We start from the raw sequence: 15,279 nt of genomic DNA, 5'->3' as shown, positions 1-15,279 counted from the left end.
CGCTAGGAAGAGGCGTGTACTACAGAGTATATAGCTAGAGCCTGCGGCCCTCCACGCCACATACCCTTCGGGAGGTCTGCCGCAAGGGCGGCCGCGCCCTTGCCGCCATGGCGTTAAATATTAAACAAACAAACAAACAATTCCCCCGTGCCCGCCAATTCGAAGGAAGAACGTTTAATGAGTCGTGGTTTCTTAGTCACTTAGTCACTCATGACTAGTTTGAGCAATATTGTACGTCACCTCGGTATTCCTAGTGCAAAACCAAGTCCTTAAGGAGGCAAGTCCGTCCATGAAAACTCCGGTCGTGTCCACTCAAACGTGTCCAGCAAATCAAAGTTGAAGTCCAAATGTGTCGAGAAATCCCATTCCAAGAAATCAGCCAACGGGTCATCCCGGCTAGGCGCTACATTGAGCACCTGATCCAACACCCTTTGCACAATGATCTTGCAGTTGGCGCAGATGTTGCCGTTTGCCTCCTTTGGACTGACCCAGTTTAGGAACCCAACAAGCAGACTGAGCAGCTGAACGATGCTAGACCGGGTGACACTCTCGCCATTGGCACTAGTGATACCATTAGGTTCGTTGAGGGTAACAGTCGGTTTCAGGAGCTCGAGACAGAGGATTCCTCCGCCAGGGGCTGCATATGCCATAACCTTGGAAGGCGCGTAAGTGTCTTTCTGCACACGGTGCGAGGAAGAGGTCATTTACTCACCAACCACTTGAAATCCTCGTACACCATGGCGAGACCATCCATGTTCGTCCAGAAAAGCATGGTGGTGGTGGTCAAGTCGTAGCTCACGGCGAGAAGATCCTTCTCGTTGGCACAACCGTGGCGGCACAAGAGTCGTTCTATGAAGAACAAGTTTTGGAGATGCTCCAGGCGCATGAGGATTCTGGGGTAGAGCATGTCGGTACTGACGTCGGGGTCTCGCACATCCGCCTCCCTGAACTGCAGAACCGACGGCATGTCTGCTGCGGCCTGTAGTTCTCTACTCTTCAAAGCACTGGGCCCATGTAAGCTCGGCTTACCAGCTGAGTAACAGCATCCACTTACTAAAGAGTCTCCGCAGACGTAGCCCCCTCAACACCAAGCGAGATCTCGAATATCTCGTCTCGAATGATCATGAGCTGGGCGCGAGCCCGCCAGAACGTAATGGAGTAAGCTGCTCCGTCCGTGTTGTAACCATTGCTATCTAGAGAAGCAACCGCCCGCGTTAGCGTCTCCTCGTCTGCCACCAGGTAATCGTCCTTGAGATCCAGCGGCGGGGGTGTTAGCATGTAACGTCGGCTAAGCAGAGGAGGCCGTCCCGTTATCGAAGAGACAACCTTGTCGATCACGAAAATCTTGTATACGAGCCGTCTCTTGATTTCGCTTGCCAATGTTGGCTTGTAAACGCCTTTATTTGAGTTGACGTGTAGACCGAGGAAGGTCATTAGAGAGACTGCTTCACCGTTGTACATCCAGCATGACAGACCTATAGTTGGAGTCCGGTATGAGTGTGAAAGAGCATGAGGTGAAAGAGTCAAACCACTTACTAGTATCCCCGGACACAATAGACGCAACAATCGTACGCTTCCAGTACACATACAGCAGCAGAGTATTGCCGACCTCTGTAGCTCGTCTCGCCAAGGCTTGGCAGTCATTGATGCATTTTCTGTACACATCTCGTTGCCGAAACGCAGCGACTCGACCCCCTGGCGGAGGCGGCTTGGTCTCTGGGCGAACGAGGTGGTTGTTCCTAGAGCTCAGCTCCCAGTAAATGTAAAGTATCCCGAGCGTCTCCCATCTTATGTTCGTTCCAGTGAATTGGGCCACCCACTTCTCGGGATCGGCTTCATTCTCCGAGAACGGCCTCGCGGTGTTGGCGCACAGGATGCGGGTCAGCTCCGACAACTGGGCGTCGTCTCGAACCGTGCCGAGGTAGCTTCCGTACGTGGCATACAAAGAGTCGAGGGCGCGTTGGGCGACTGGACGAACAAAAGCGTCATGGGGATCGAAGTGAGCTGCGAAGAGCGCCTGACCTTTGTCTTCGGTGGGTATGCTCTGCAAAACGAAGAGACATGTCTCTAATGTTGTTGTTGACGGCGGCAGTTCAGTGATACCATTCGAAGGTGTTGCCAGAGTACTTCCGACTGTGGCAGCATCGGTTCTGGATGTTCCAGCTGCTCTGTTATCGTGGTCAGACAAGCTGTCTCCCACTTCTCTGTAGATATCGCCGAATGAGTTGACCCCAAGATGCCCAGAAGCTGTGACTTCAGCATGTGGGCTCCGGTGTTGATGAGTTTGGGAGTTGGAGTTTATAAGGTCGTTTCCGGCCGCACTTTGGTCTGATTGTGTGGGCTGTTCAACGGCAGTCGACCCAGTGAGATGCTGCTCCGGTACTCCGTCCGAAGTAGGAGGCCCTAGCTGACCCGGATCTCGTGCCGGCGTGCTGGGAGATTGCATCCGCGCCGGCGAGCCGGCCGTGTACTCGCATGTTCCGGCTTTCCTCCGTCTCCGACAACTGCCACAGATCGGACGGGCATGGTCACATACGACCTTTCGCCGGCGACAGGGGTCGCACGCCTGAAGGCGGCCGTTTTTGCGGTAGCGGAGCGGTGTACCCCGATCGGCCATATTTAAACGAACCTTCGGAAAGTGAGCAATGACGCCCAGACAATTGATTCCGAGACAGATGAATGAAGAGCAGAAAGGTTCGTCTGACCGATGTTGTGGACGTTGGAGGGGGATGATTAGGGGCGACTGGCCGAACTTTTGCAAGTTCGGCTTCGGTAAGCCCCGCTTTCTCGGGAAGTGAACTCGGTGTGCTAATTATGGTAGAGTGGATGGATGCTTCGGCTGATTTCCCATTGGCGCCAGGCCCTTACTATCCTGGCTGGCGCCACGATCATGATAGGAATACGTTTGACTGGTTGCAGTGCACGCATTATCAGCAACTAGGATTGGCTGCGAAAAGGGTTGCTATTTTGTAGAGGTATCGTCCCAATGGAAGCCCATATGTCATAGAACGCAGAAGAGCACTGGCACATTTGCAAACATGTGCTGAACAAAGCCAATCGATACTTGCGAAATGTGATAATTGCAGCGTAAATAGATACCTCACATACTATTGATTTCTGTGCATCGACCGTCAGCTAAATCATCACCGAAAGCCAAAATCTCAAACTCTAAGGTCTGAATGAGCGCACTTTTTGCCCTGCGCACAACATGACTTCAGACTCATATTCCGTTCAACGTAAGTATCTTTGGTGGATACAGCTAGTGTGTAAGCCAATTTGTGGTTAGGAATAATTGCGTCTACGCGACTGACCCCCCTCAGATGACCAGTTCGGGGTCATGGCATGCATGTATGCTTTGGAGCACCGCCTCCACCAAAAGGTTAGGCAAAGCACTGTTGGTTTGCACCAGGATGAGTTTGATCAATGCTCAAGCAGAAAGTCGCTTCCGTCATCTGGCTACTGACTTAGGCAGTTCAACATGTCATGATAGAAGCCATAACCTCAAGCACCTCGTTATTCTTGCATCAATGTCTTCTCCGTAGTTAACAGCACGTGCTTCAACAAATCCTGTAAGATATGAAATGATTTGGTATCTGGCGTTGGAGGCATTGTGAATAAGGCTCCGCGTGTGGAATACATGGAAGCGATTGCCACGATAATCGAGCCTGTGGAAATCCTCATGTGTCAAAGCAGATACCCCGGTTGGTGACAGCCATCGGACAGCCACATCATGAATATTGTTCAGACTCTGTTTCGACCGTGGCCCAGTTGACGGACTTCGACCACAAACATGGGCTGGTCACCAGAAAGGTTGTTAAGTGCGAACAGTCCGGCTTACCTACCCATAGACACTACTTGCTTGTTTTAGCTTATGTTCAGATCTCATAACTGAGATGAAATTCATCCGGCCTTTCATTCAGCTTGCTGAATGATGTAAAGTTTGGCGCATGCTACCTCCTGTACAGCACGACTGAGCCTAGACGAATGACTCCACCCGCACTTCTTCACGCACATGACTATTAACTTGATTCGTCCTCAGTTTTATGATATTGAAAGATGTAATCTTCATTACTCATTCCAGCCAGAGTACCGAAACATTTTATACTTATGAGCGCCATGGCCGGATCATTCTCACTGTATCGATAACCGCGCGGTCAACTAGAAAGCCTTCAAGTGCACCGTCCAATGTTGCTGATCAACCGAGAAGGAAGATAAAACTAAGAAGAGTCGCAGCGACTGCGGCTGTAGCACCATGGCCTGTGGAAACAGCACCACTCTTGTCGTCGTCGCCGTTCAACGAATCAGGCATCTCCTCACCCTCAGCGGTGAACGTCTTCATGCAGGTGAACTGCACCTCTGGGCTGTCATCGTTCTCATCGTCGTATAGAACGGTGAAAACGGGAGTTACGCCAGAGCGGCCACCCAGAGATTGGCCACTGTTATCTCCTGTGGTAAGAATCTGCCGCATCTCGGCTACCTTGCGCAGCTCGTAGCTCTCGGGCATGACGGGCTGGCAACCCTCGTTCTGGAGCTGGACTGGGCTAGGAGAAAGGTCCTCGCCAGAGATAGGGCCTGCGGTGATGTTAATGTGGCCGGCGAAGCGGTTGCAGAAGGACAGTTCGCGGTGGATGTTGGTGTTGAGGAACTGCGCTAGGGACTCGCATCGTGGCAACGAGGCGCTTCCGGTGTTGTTGCCCTGACCATTCGTAGTGTACCGGAATTGCTCCACCAAAGTTGCTATGTTGTTCTGACAACCGTCCGAAATAACCGAGTTGCAAGAAGTTGTATTTTGCGTGTTGTCTTCGGACAGCTCAAATGTTTGCTCCTGATACTGCATCATAAGGGCGCAGCCGGCCTCCTGGTTGCTGGAGTTGAAGTTGGCTGGCACGCCGACATACAGCGTCTGAGTTGAAAATTGATAGCCCTGCTGGCTAGCGAGGATGCCATCCGGGCTCCCATCAACGAGAGTAAGCGAAAGCTTCTCATCGGCGACGTCGAGCACTTCAGGCACCATTCCCACTCCAACAAAGCGGGATGAGTTGCCCGACGAGCACACACCCTGGCTTTCGGAATTGATGCATGAGAGGGCGCTGCACGACGAGATCTCTCTGTCCTGGGCCGCAACTGAGGTTGCCAGAGATATAGCAGCAAGGAGTCTTGTGTTCATGGTGATTTAGGAAAGAACAGTCTGAAAGGGTGGTTGAGTCGGACAATTGCTAAGTACGTACTAAGTCGGGTTGAATTGGTTTCTCCGTTGCAGTGGACTTGACGTGAGTTGCCCGCGCTATAGATAGTCTATATCCGACAAAATCTTCTGGGACTTGCCCGCTCTTAAGTCTTTCTCTTTTCCTGGGGTGAGATATGCTGTGTTTCCGTTTGGGTTAAAAGGTTCCCGGGGGTCTTTTGTGGTTGCGGGAACAAACATGATGTCACATCACTGCAGTGTGATCATTTTCGACCTCGACATTAGCGATTACCCCTCGCTTGGCGACAGCCTTGGCCAACGGCGAAGGTAGACAAAGAAGAATGATACGACAAAAGGTCCAACAAGCGGCAAATGAGATGCAACACCTCACAAAAGCAAACAGCAACATAAAACTCACCGAAATCTCTCCACATTACGTCAATTATCCGGTGCCCCCGACGGCACAGCAAGGCGGATTCCTTCCTACCTCTTGGCGCTCGGCTCTTGGCTCTTGGCTCTTGGCCCGTCCCGCTCCTTTTTCTCCGCGCCGCTCCCATGCAAGCCACCATCGCGAGCGTACTGCTTCAACGATCGGCATGACCCCTTGCAACTCATCCGTTTTGGTCACATCACTTTCCCGTTTTGGCATTGTTGTAGGCTCGTACCAACAGTTCACCCGGAATGTGGCCGTGTTGGAGGTGGTCAGAGAGGTAGAGAAACGTCTGAAAGAGCGTCCATCCTCTATTGGATCGCCTGATCGAGTCTTACCTAATCCCCTTGGAGTCGGGCGTTTCGACCCATGGTAACTGACGCAGGCAGTAATATCCAGCCGCCCGCTCATTTCAGATAAGTGGATAGACCGTTGGATCCACGTTATGGACCGTAAACGTGCACCTATCAGGAGGCTCTGAGGCCTCCTGGCGTGTGTGCCGCAAGATATGAGCACTCTGGTTCCAAAGTAAGTGGCCGGTCTTCTGAGCATTCACCACCAAACAACCGGCCATTTGTTTTGGCGACAGGGTGATGCGGTAGTGAACTGCTCAGTCTGAAATATTGTTCTATAAGCTTTCGAGATCGATGTCACGTTAAACGGCCCGTCGGTTTTGGACACAGCCGGGACTTATTTTGCTCATCAACAACATCAACTGATACGTGTTCGAGTTTTGAAACATAGCGAAGACTCATTCGTCAAACAAGAAGTGTGATAGCCGTTGTAAGAATACCCATCTGAGCGTCTGCTATAAGCGGCCTTAGTCGCTCTCGAAATGCGCCAACATCCTGTTGTTGCCTGGACGAGTGGGTCTTGGATGGTTACTTTGAAATCCCGTTGTATTAACCCTGTCCAATCGTACGTCCAGGGTTTACTACTTGGTTCTCCTCTAGTTCACTTGGCAGGTATAATGATTATTTTATGGGTTGAACATTCTCGAGATTCGTTGCGGCTCAGCAACAACTCCTTCTACAGAAGTTCCCAACGACTATGGAGCCCATTGAGCCAGGTTTTGAAGCCAGACTCTTCTTCTTTCGGAAGCTTGGAGGAGTTTCCAGCAGGCTCAGCACATTGCAGGATTCTCTACCGACTTGGCACAGACACACCGAATTCCAATTCTGGTGAAGATCTCGATCTTCATGGCACGGCCAACATAGACTGTGAGGCACGAGGCTGAATGCCATCGGGCGGAGCGGCGGAGCGGAAACACGCGGCTAGGAAGCCATGAAAAAAGTTACCAAAGTCAGTTCATTCTCATCTACGCCTTAGGAGGGGTCAAAGATCGAGTAGAGAATCAGGCAGCCAGGCTCGTCACGGCAATGTGTTGGAGTCGTTACTGCAACCTCTGTGCCTCTTTACCTCGTATTAATTGGGGGCGAGCTGTAATCCTCCATGTAAGCCGCTTCGCGATGGTGCCACTCAGTCAGCACAGCTAAGGTTGCTGAGCTCGAACAGTATTACCGAAATCAGATGTGATGGTGGACTAGATGGATCGAAAGTGTGAAGAACTGAGGACGAAGATTCCGCCGAACCTTTGGGCCTCCTTGTGGGAAGAGACGAGATATCTCTGGAATCGACTATAAGAAGCTCCTATTCCACCACCTTTATTCTCTCAAATGAGCAACTCGAGCATAACATCCTCAGTAGAACCTCTTCGCCCGCCAGTCTTCGGTTCTGAAGCAGCTTGCAAGTTCAGATCGTTCTTGAACCCTTAGGCCATCATTCACTACTATTCAACATGGCTACCGCTATCGGTGTCGTCGGAAGCGTCATCACCATCTTCTCTTTCCTCAAGGACATGTTCCCCGAGCCCGACAACCCGAGCGCCAAGTTCGCCTTCAAGATCGGCCTTGACGGAGCTGGTGATCCGCCCCTGAGCAACGCCGGCGGGAACATCCCCGACGTCCGCTGCTGGAACGAGCAGGGCGGGTTCCTCGGCATCACCACCAATGACAACAACAAGTGTGAGAACGGCGCCGACCTCTGCGAGACTAGCGTCTCGGATGTTGTCCAGCAGCCCACTTACACCCTTTTCACCGGCAACGACGATGCCATTTGCATTTCCTGGGCTTCCGTGACCTTCCCGGGTGGCCAGAACTACGCCAACACGATCGGCAACTGGGCTCAGAGTTGTGACGAAGCCTACGGAAGAGGTGGTAACTGGTCAGTAGCCCAAGCTCTCCAGCCTGTCCTCTGCATGCCACTAACATCCTATCACCAGGTACTACTCGGATATCTACGTCCCCACGGAGGACGGCCCTGACGAGACCGTCTTCTGCGCCTGGGTCGACAAAAACGGAGACGTCGACACCACCGGTATCCAGGTCCACTGGCCTGAATACTCCAAGGACTCCGGCACCAAGGACCTCGACTACTACTGCAACAACGACCCCGTCCTGAGATTCACCGAGGATCCCGACCCCTCCGACGTCATCTTCTGGACACGCAAGCGTGACCTCTTCAGCCAGCAGCCCTCCACCTCGTCCGCCCGGTCCGAGGAGCGCCGCGCCGTCGACAAACAGCACGCTCGCCTCGCCCGCCGCTTCGAAAAGGACACGCGCCTGGTCAAGAGCAAAGAGGCAAAGCACACGGCCTCGGGCCTCTGTGGGGCCGGAGGGTCGGTCGGGCCCAGCTTCGTGTCTCTCGAGGAGCGCAAGTTCTGCTACATGCCCACCAAGACGGTCTATCCCTTCTGCGAGGACGTTGAGGGCGGCGCGTGCTGGTCGGAGGAGGAGGACAAGGTCATCGCCAAGGGCTCGACTGGTAGAGTTGCCGCTGTCCCTGAGATGAAATTCGACAAGGTCCTGAGCTGGGGTGAGAAATAGGCCTGCTGTCGGCGATGACCTTCCGGTCGCATTAAAAGCCACAGGATTGAAACAGGACTCACGCTTTCATCTGATCAGAAAAGGGGGGTTTATTTGCTATGTTACACACTGTTTGTGATTTTGTTCTTTTCTTCACTCATTAAACCAACTTCAGATCATAAGTAGAAATCAATAAGCCACGTCCGGACAAAATGTGGTCGCTACAACAGACCCAGGATTCTTGAATGTGGACCAATACCTGCTTTATTCGAGTTTCCGCCGTAGACTCATATGGAAGCCATAATCTAAAGGTACTCTAGCCAGGATCAGATCTCAACGCGTATCAAATGGGACCAAAAGTAAATACATAACAACAAAAGGGCAACTTCAAACAGAGATAGCATTTCACGCCACAACCATACATCTAGGTAAGGGGTTTCCTGTGCTGTAGTGTGGAGCTAGAATTCACTTTTGAAATATCACATCCTGTCCCGAGATATGTTGGCATCGCAGGGCGCATGGGCTGTAGGATGGAACACCGAGGTCTCAGCGTACTTTTGAGCAGCATCGTGAATGGGGCTTTAAACCCGTGAATTCCAACAAATAGTGAGTGGATTCAAGGTAGAAAGGGATGGGAGGATCATGGAGTAGACCGTGTAGTGCTTTCCAGATCTCCACTGACGACAGCCCCTCGACGAAGGCGCCACCGCGACACGGAACCGACGCCGATTTCAATCAATCTTTTCATATAAACGGTTGAAACTGCAGACAAAATCGGAGAGCAGACCACATGTTCGTCGACTGCACCAATGGACCGGCACCGAATATCTGGAGCTCGGCATGTGCCTTCCAAAGGTCCTCACCATCGTCGGACTTTCCCCAACCATGACAATAGACTCGGTCGCTCTCAAGGAGTAACTCGGCTGAAATTTTTTATCCGCTCGACAAATATGTGCCGCGCCCTACTGCACAACATTTCGACAGGACAGGACGAGACGTACGCTCCCCGGGATTACGCAACTCGACAGAGGGGTACCAAAAACGACGCGGCCTGAGGACTTGAGGACCACACGGGATGACCTACCCACCAAGACAAAAAAAAAAACGTACAATAGGGGCGAAAAGAAGCGCATTCAGATAAGCCCCGCTTTCTTGGGAAGTGAACTTCGGCTTGTTGTCCAGCGCCATCACCTCCCGCCTGACAGACTTATCGACATTTTCCCTAATATAGCGCCAAATACAACCGCGGGTTGAGCGATGTTATTAAGACTACTTACTGTGAGGCCATAAGAGTTCCTCGTTTCTAGTATTTTGAGGATCCTGTCAAACAATTAACATGATCTCGTAATAACAGAGCTTCGATTAAAGTAAATAGTGCTTATATTAGGTGGGGCTTACTTTTCCTTCTTCTTGCCTGGCGACTCATCCTCCGAAAAGCTCACATCAAAAAAAATTCAAATTTCAAGAGTTAAGAAGTTGACAAATCCAATGAAAAAAAGAACGTGCTAGATCCTAGGAAATGCCAAAAAAGGTGTGATCAGTGGGAGGCTTGAACTCCCGGCCTTGGCATTACTGAACATGTCAGATGACATATTAGTACCACGCTCTAACCAACTGAGCTAACCGACCTTGTTGATTCTTCCAAATGATCTGCTTATGTACCCAGCCGCTGTTCCACGACCAAGGTAACCAGTGCTCTCCATCGAGGCTTGCCCAGCATGCGCCTGCGTGTAAGATGGCGGTTTAATAGAAAATGATTAGAGTACAATCTTTCACCCTATATTCATATCCCGTAACTTTAACTTTATCGCTGGCTAAGCGCATGTTCGCATCGTGCGATTGGGCCTTGCATCCATCCTCGCGCATCGACTTTTGGAAAGTTCACATGATTGGGGTGCTCACCGGCCGCATACTGAAACCCGGCGGTCTTCTCGCATTGCCTACCCGAGAGTGAACCCTATGAATGATGGCGTTTGGATCTTTGTAAGACTCAACCTCACAAGGACGGAGCTTAGCCACGGCCGGCTCACCTTAAGTCCGGAAACGGCTGGACCGCCTTATGCGGCCGATGCGGGGCCGTCAAAGAAGTCGCCGGAGACTAAGCGGCGGTCGGGCCTACGGATTTAAAATTGATGTAAGCCGAGAGCTTTTGGCTTCTAATATTTGAGGAAGTTTCTGGGTATAGGCTTTTGCCGTGATGTCGCCTTCACAACACACAATATCATCAACTACTCAATATGTCAAACCAGCTTATTGTCCCCGATAGACCCCTCACGTGGCTCATCACTGGCTGCTCTTCAGGGTTCGGCCTAGCTCTGACACGAATTGCCTTGAAAAACGGACACCATGTGATTGCGACGTCACGCAATCCCCAGAAGACCCCCGAGCTGGTCAAAGAAGTTGAGAAAGGCGGCGGGCAATGGCTACGGTTGGATGTCGATGATCTCAAATCAGGAGATGTCGTGAACGATCTTGAGAAGAATGGCACTGCTATCGACGTTCTCGTGAACAGCGCCGGGTGGTCTATCCATGGCCCAGCTGAAGGATTTACGGAAGAGGAGACCCGAGCGCAAATGGATACTGTCTTCTTTGGGACATATCGCTTGATGAGAGCCGTGGCACCGCACATGAGAGAGAGGAGGACCGGCGCTATCGTCAACATCAGCTCAGGCGCAGGGCTGGAGGGTCGAGAATCGATGGCAGTTTACGCTGCTGCGAAGGCTGCTATGGACGGTACGTAAGCATGATATTCTTAGCGTCTCGAGCTGACTGTCGCAATCGCAGGTGTCGGCAAAGTCCTTGCCAAAGAGATGGCTCCTTTTGGAGTCCGTGTACTGTCAGTGGCCCTTGGATCATTCGACACCAATATGGGCCCATCGGTGAAGTTGGCGAGGACACCGACTCCGGCGGACTATGAGGGAAGTGCAATGGAGAAGGTGTACCAAGTCATGGCGGCGTCCGCCACAGATGGATTCCCCGCAGACGGTGATCATCTGAAAGCGTCTCAAGTAATCTACGAAGTAATCACTGGCACTGGTATTGGGGAAGGAAAAGAAGCTGAAAGAGTGCTGCCCCTCGGGAGAGATGTGGCCAAGCGTGTTGACGAGGTGATCGCTGGATATCAGAGAACCATGGAGGTTTTTGGAGATATTTGCGAAAATGTATACCTTGAGAGTTGAGCGTATAGGAGAGACATCGCCCGACCGGAAGGCGACACACGTATGGCATAGAAGAACTCGAAGCCTGTATTTGGCCTTCAAAACATTGAATCTGTGTGAAGTAGAGTGATCATACCATCCTAGGATAATGTCACTATCGGTCGACCTCTTCAAGAGGGGTTACTTCCCACCCCTTTTCACCGCAACCTATGATAATTCCTTCACCGTCACTCATGTCGTTCCAACCTAGCTTTCTGAGCCCATCCGGGCCATCTTCTGCGAATGCAACATAAAGGTCCTGCCAGGCTTTAGAGACCTTTTCCTCAAATGCTGTCGAAGGACCCCTCGCCCATGAATGTGTGCCAAAGACCAAGGGCATGTCTGAACAGTGATATGCCCTAAGCCAGGGACGTGGTGAGATGTTGGGAAACGAACTGGAGCCAGGTGGCGCAAAGTCTTTGAACAAGAAGCGAAATGTCGGAGCATGGGCAGAACGCGCCCTATTTCAAGGTCAGCTTTGCGCATCTCACTCGTAGTTGAGATTGTTTATTACCTTGCCATCTTGACCATAGGTCCAAGGAAGTAACCTTTTGTAATTCGTTTTGCCACCGTTGGGTCGGGACCTTCGGGATTATACAACGCTACTGCTGTGCCTTCGTCATTCATCGTCCCACAGATCGCAGGCTGGTGATGGTCAGCTTGTAATATTCTCGTTTCTGTTGAAGACTTAGAATCAGGTAGTCTTACAAGCTTGCTAAACCTTCCGGATTGGACACGCTCTTCGTAGTCGTCAAACATGGTAAAACGGTCGACGATAGGCCTGAAACTTAAGAAAGGCCTCTCACTCGTCGCCCAGTGCTCACGGATCGCATCCACCAGCTTGCAAGCTGGCTGCTGCCTCATGAACTCCAGCTCGGCGACAGCGCCACCACCTTCGAACCCCATAGACTTTGCTAGGAAGCTGAAGTGTGTGCATTCGGGATCGGTCACTGGAAGCGGAGGCAGTGCGCAGCCAGAGTTCATAATAATATTTCTCACCAGAGGCTTGTCGGGGTACGTGAAAGAGTGAGCATCTATACTGCGAGCACCCGCGGACTGACCAAAGTGCGTCATTCGCGACGGGTCGCCGCCAAAAGATGCAATGTGCTTGTGCACCCATTCCAGACCGAGACGCTGGTCAAGGAGGCCTAGATTTCGCTCATGAGGGTTGAGGCCCGCGGCATTTGGAAAGCCAAAGATTGTGAGACGGTAGCTGCATTTCGGGATCAGTAAGATTCTGAGCCTTTTGATGAATGTTCCTTACTTGATGGATACTACAATATGTCTCTGACTGCTTTCAACCCATGGCATGGGATTTTGATATGGCACAGTTGTGCCGCCAACGAGGAATGCGCCGCCAGTGATGAAGACTATGACGGGCAGTCTGGCTGTTGATGCGCTTTCAACTGCCTCTTTTGGTGCCCATATACATAGCGACAAGCAATCTTCGGAAGTCTCATCTCTGATCTGAAGTTCAGGAACATCTGTGTTGTACACTGAAGGTCTGCCGCCTTTGTTTTGTTGCGGACAGGAGGGCCCGAATTTCGTAGCATCAATCGCTGTCGGAGGCGCTTTCGGTGTGGGAGGAAGCCAGCGTCGGGATCCTATTGGTGGCTCTGCAAAGGGGATACCGAGATATTGGGCAACATTCGGATAATCTTTGTTGATGAACCCCTTGACTGCCCCGAACGTAGAATCGACCGTGAGGTACTTAACCCCGTGTTTGCTCTCGCTTATGACCGACATCGCGGATGCTGCTTGCTCTTCAATTGACTCAGATGCGGCGAGGAACCCCGCGGAGGGGTATTTAAGCTATCGTACAGTGGGCCGGACCGCTGTTGATAGCTTCGGATTGCGCTAATGCTGCCTGCTGGATCCCTCGACCCGGGAATTGGCTGGTCACGTCACAGCGGGTCACATACACATGACGGATTTGGACTCCGGATTTGCGTGCAGTCAAGTTTTGAACGTTTATCACCTGCGTCAAAAGAAGCATTTCACCTGGAATGAAAGATAGGTAGGAGTTTGTAAATGCGTTTGAGTTAAGGATAGCAGTACGAGACAGGATACCCGCAGATACGACAACCGATACCAGTTATCACACAGTAGGTACCTATCCAGTGTTCTGCAACAAACTCAAGGATACGTTGAATACCTTAGGTGCCAATGAGAATCATAGTTGGGCATCTGAGTAATATCAATTGTAGTCACACTTCTCTAACATCAACTAAGGATGGCGTCGCCTTCATAAGTGTACTCCATAATGTTGTGTGTTCGCGTTGGTCTTCGAATACCCCCAGTTCTCGACAAAGTCCTGTGTATCTCTGTAAGATATTACAATAATTTTACATACTCGAGCGGGTGCTTTTAGCCCCTTCTTGCAACAGACACTGGACTAGGAGAGATGGCAATAACATGAATCATGCCGCGGGAAGCAAGAGGAATGATCGACTGACATGAGGACTGGATGCGGTTGGGGTAGGAAATTGCGACAACCAAGCACGACAGCGTTGAGCCCATGCCGACGTATGCAAGATAAACCACTTCATTGCGAGACTGCAATGCTCTCTTTCGGAACTCACCGCTCTACCTGTACGATTGTCAGTTTTCCAAGCCTCCCCTCAACTGCTTGGGCAGCCTGGATCCTGCTGGTTCCACTAGCGTCTTCCACAGTTACTGAGTCAGGTTTCTGAAGTTCAACATCTCCATCAGCTACGTTCTATGTGATTCTCTCTACGTTGTCTTCCTTGCTTCTTGAAGCCAATTTTCAAGCCAAGATGAAAGAAGTGGAAATACCACCACACAAACGTAAGGTTATTGTGAAGCGTATTGAAAAATCAATCATGGCCGTTATCGACGCTGTGGGTGATAGGAGTTCAGCGTTCGCTGGACTTGTTAAAACTGCACTCTTTTCGTTCTTACGAGTCATTCGTAACAAAGAGTAGACCCGGCTCGGAATTGTGTTCTGAATATTGCTATCTGCCACAGACAGTATTGTCGACACTTCCCAGAGAAATCGCGTGATCGTGAAGTTTCGCATTGTCCTATCATCGTTCGGATAACTCTCGTGTTATCACTCGCCAGTCAGTCAGGCACCTGAAATTGAGCTAGCAAGATGCAAATCCTGAAGGATGGTGCCGAGATATAACTTTCTTTCATCGATCATAATCAGTCTTCTAACTCAAGGCCAATAGAGGCGAAGATGGGGTCGAAGGGTTAACTCCGAGACGCCCTAACCGTCTGCATATCATCCACCTTCCCCATACGCGTAGCCCTGGCAAAAGTGGTTGCGGGTGCATTAGCGACAGGGTCACTCGCTTTTAGTGCGCCCAACCCAGATAGGGTCGCATACGGTCGCCGATGAACGGAGTTGGACTCCGTTACTTGAACCCCACCTCCCGGCTGAATCTGCCCGCGTCAACTACCTTCAAAGTACACGGAGGTCATCACCGAAAGCCGCTCCTGACGACGAAACAGCCCTTTTTCCTGCGATCGCCTCAATCAAGTCAAACGTGGCGTGCTTCGGAATCGTAAAGAAGCCGATTTCCCGCAGCGTAACGGCCATAGCGACAATTTTCAGCCCCCGTCGCACGAAAAGTCTGG

The 15,279-nt window shown here is 51.3% G+C and overlaps 4 protein-coding genes and 1 non-coding gene across 5 annotated transcripts; 2 read left to right on the top strand and 3 right to left on the bottom strand.

Moving 5' to 3' along the window:
- Window positions 1–269: 269 nt before the first annotated feature.
- Window positions 270–2,145, bottom strand: COL26b_012773 (uncharacterized protein; the record flags this gene model as incomplete). Its single annotated transcript, XM_053185409.1, has 5 exons — window positions 270–677; window positions 713–1,004; window positions 1,055–1,475; window positions 1,537–1,968; window positions 2,085–2,145. 5 exons carry the CDS (start codon window positions 2,143–2,145, stop codon window positions 270–272), a joined length of 1,614 nt encoding a protein of 537 aa, XP_053030672.1.
- A 2,050-nt stretch (window positions 2,146–4,195) lies between these two features.
- Window positions 4,196–5,014, bottom strand: COL26b_012772 (uncharacterized protein; the record flags this gene model as incomplete). Its single annotated transcript, XM_053185408.1, has 1 exon — window positions 4,196–5,014. The coding sequence occupies one exon, from the start codon at window positions 5,012–5,014 to the stop codon at window positions 4,196–4,198; it is 819 nt and encodes a 272-aa protein (XP_053030671.1).
- A 2,399-nt stretch (window positions 5,015–7,413) lies between these two features.
- Window positions 7,414–8,500, top strand: COL26b_012771 (uncharacterized protein; the record flags this gene model as incomplete). The annotated part of the gene is made up of 2 exons (XM_053185407.1): window positions 7,414–7,838; window positions 7,897–8,500. 2 exons carry the CDS (start codon window positions 7,414–7,416, stop codon window positions 8,498–8,500), a joined length of 1,029 nt encoding a protein of 342 aa, XP_053030670.1.
- Window positions 8,501–10,013: 1,513 nt separating this feature from the next.
- Window positions 10,014–10,108, bottom strand: COL26b_012770. Its single transcript has one exon. It is a non-coding gene; the product is annotated as a tRNA-Ile (tRNA).
- Window positions 10,109–10,716: 608 nt separating this feature from the next.
- On the top strand, window positions 10,717–11,658 carry COL26b_012769 (uncharacterized protein; the record flags this gene model as incomplete). The annotated part of the gene is made up of 2 exons (XM_053185406.1): window positions 10,717–11,212; window positions 11,264–11,658. The coding sequence occupies 2 exons, from the start codon at window positions 10,717–10,719 to the stop codon at window positions 11,656–11,658; spliced, it is 891 nt and encodes a 296-aa protein (XP_053030669.1).
- Between the last annotated feature and the right edge of the window lie 3,621 nt (window positions 11,659–15,279).

The sequence above is a fragment of the Colletotrichum chrysophilum genome (genome assembly GCF_026319265.1).
Source record: "Colletotrichum chrysophilum strain AFK26 chromosome Unknown scaffold_189, whole genome shotgun sequence".
NCBI lineage: Eukaryota > Fungi > Ascomycota > Sordariomycetes > Glomerellales > Glomerellaceae > Colletotrichum > Colletotrichum chrysophilum.
This window is presented reverse-complemented; position numbering and strand designations above follow the sequence as displayed.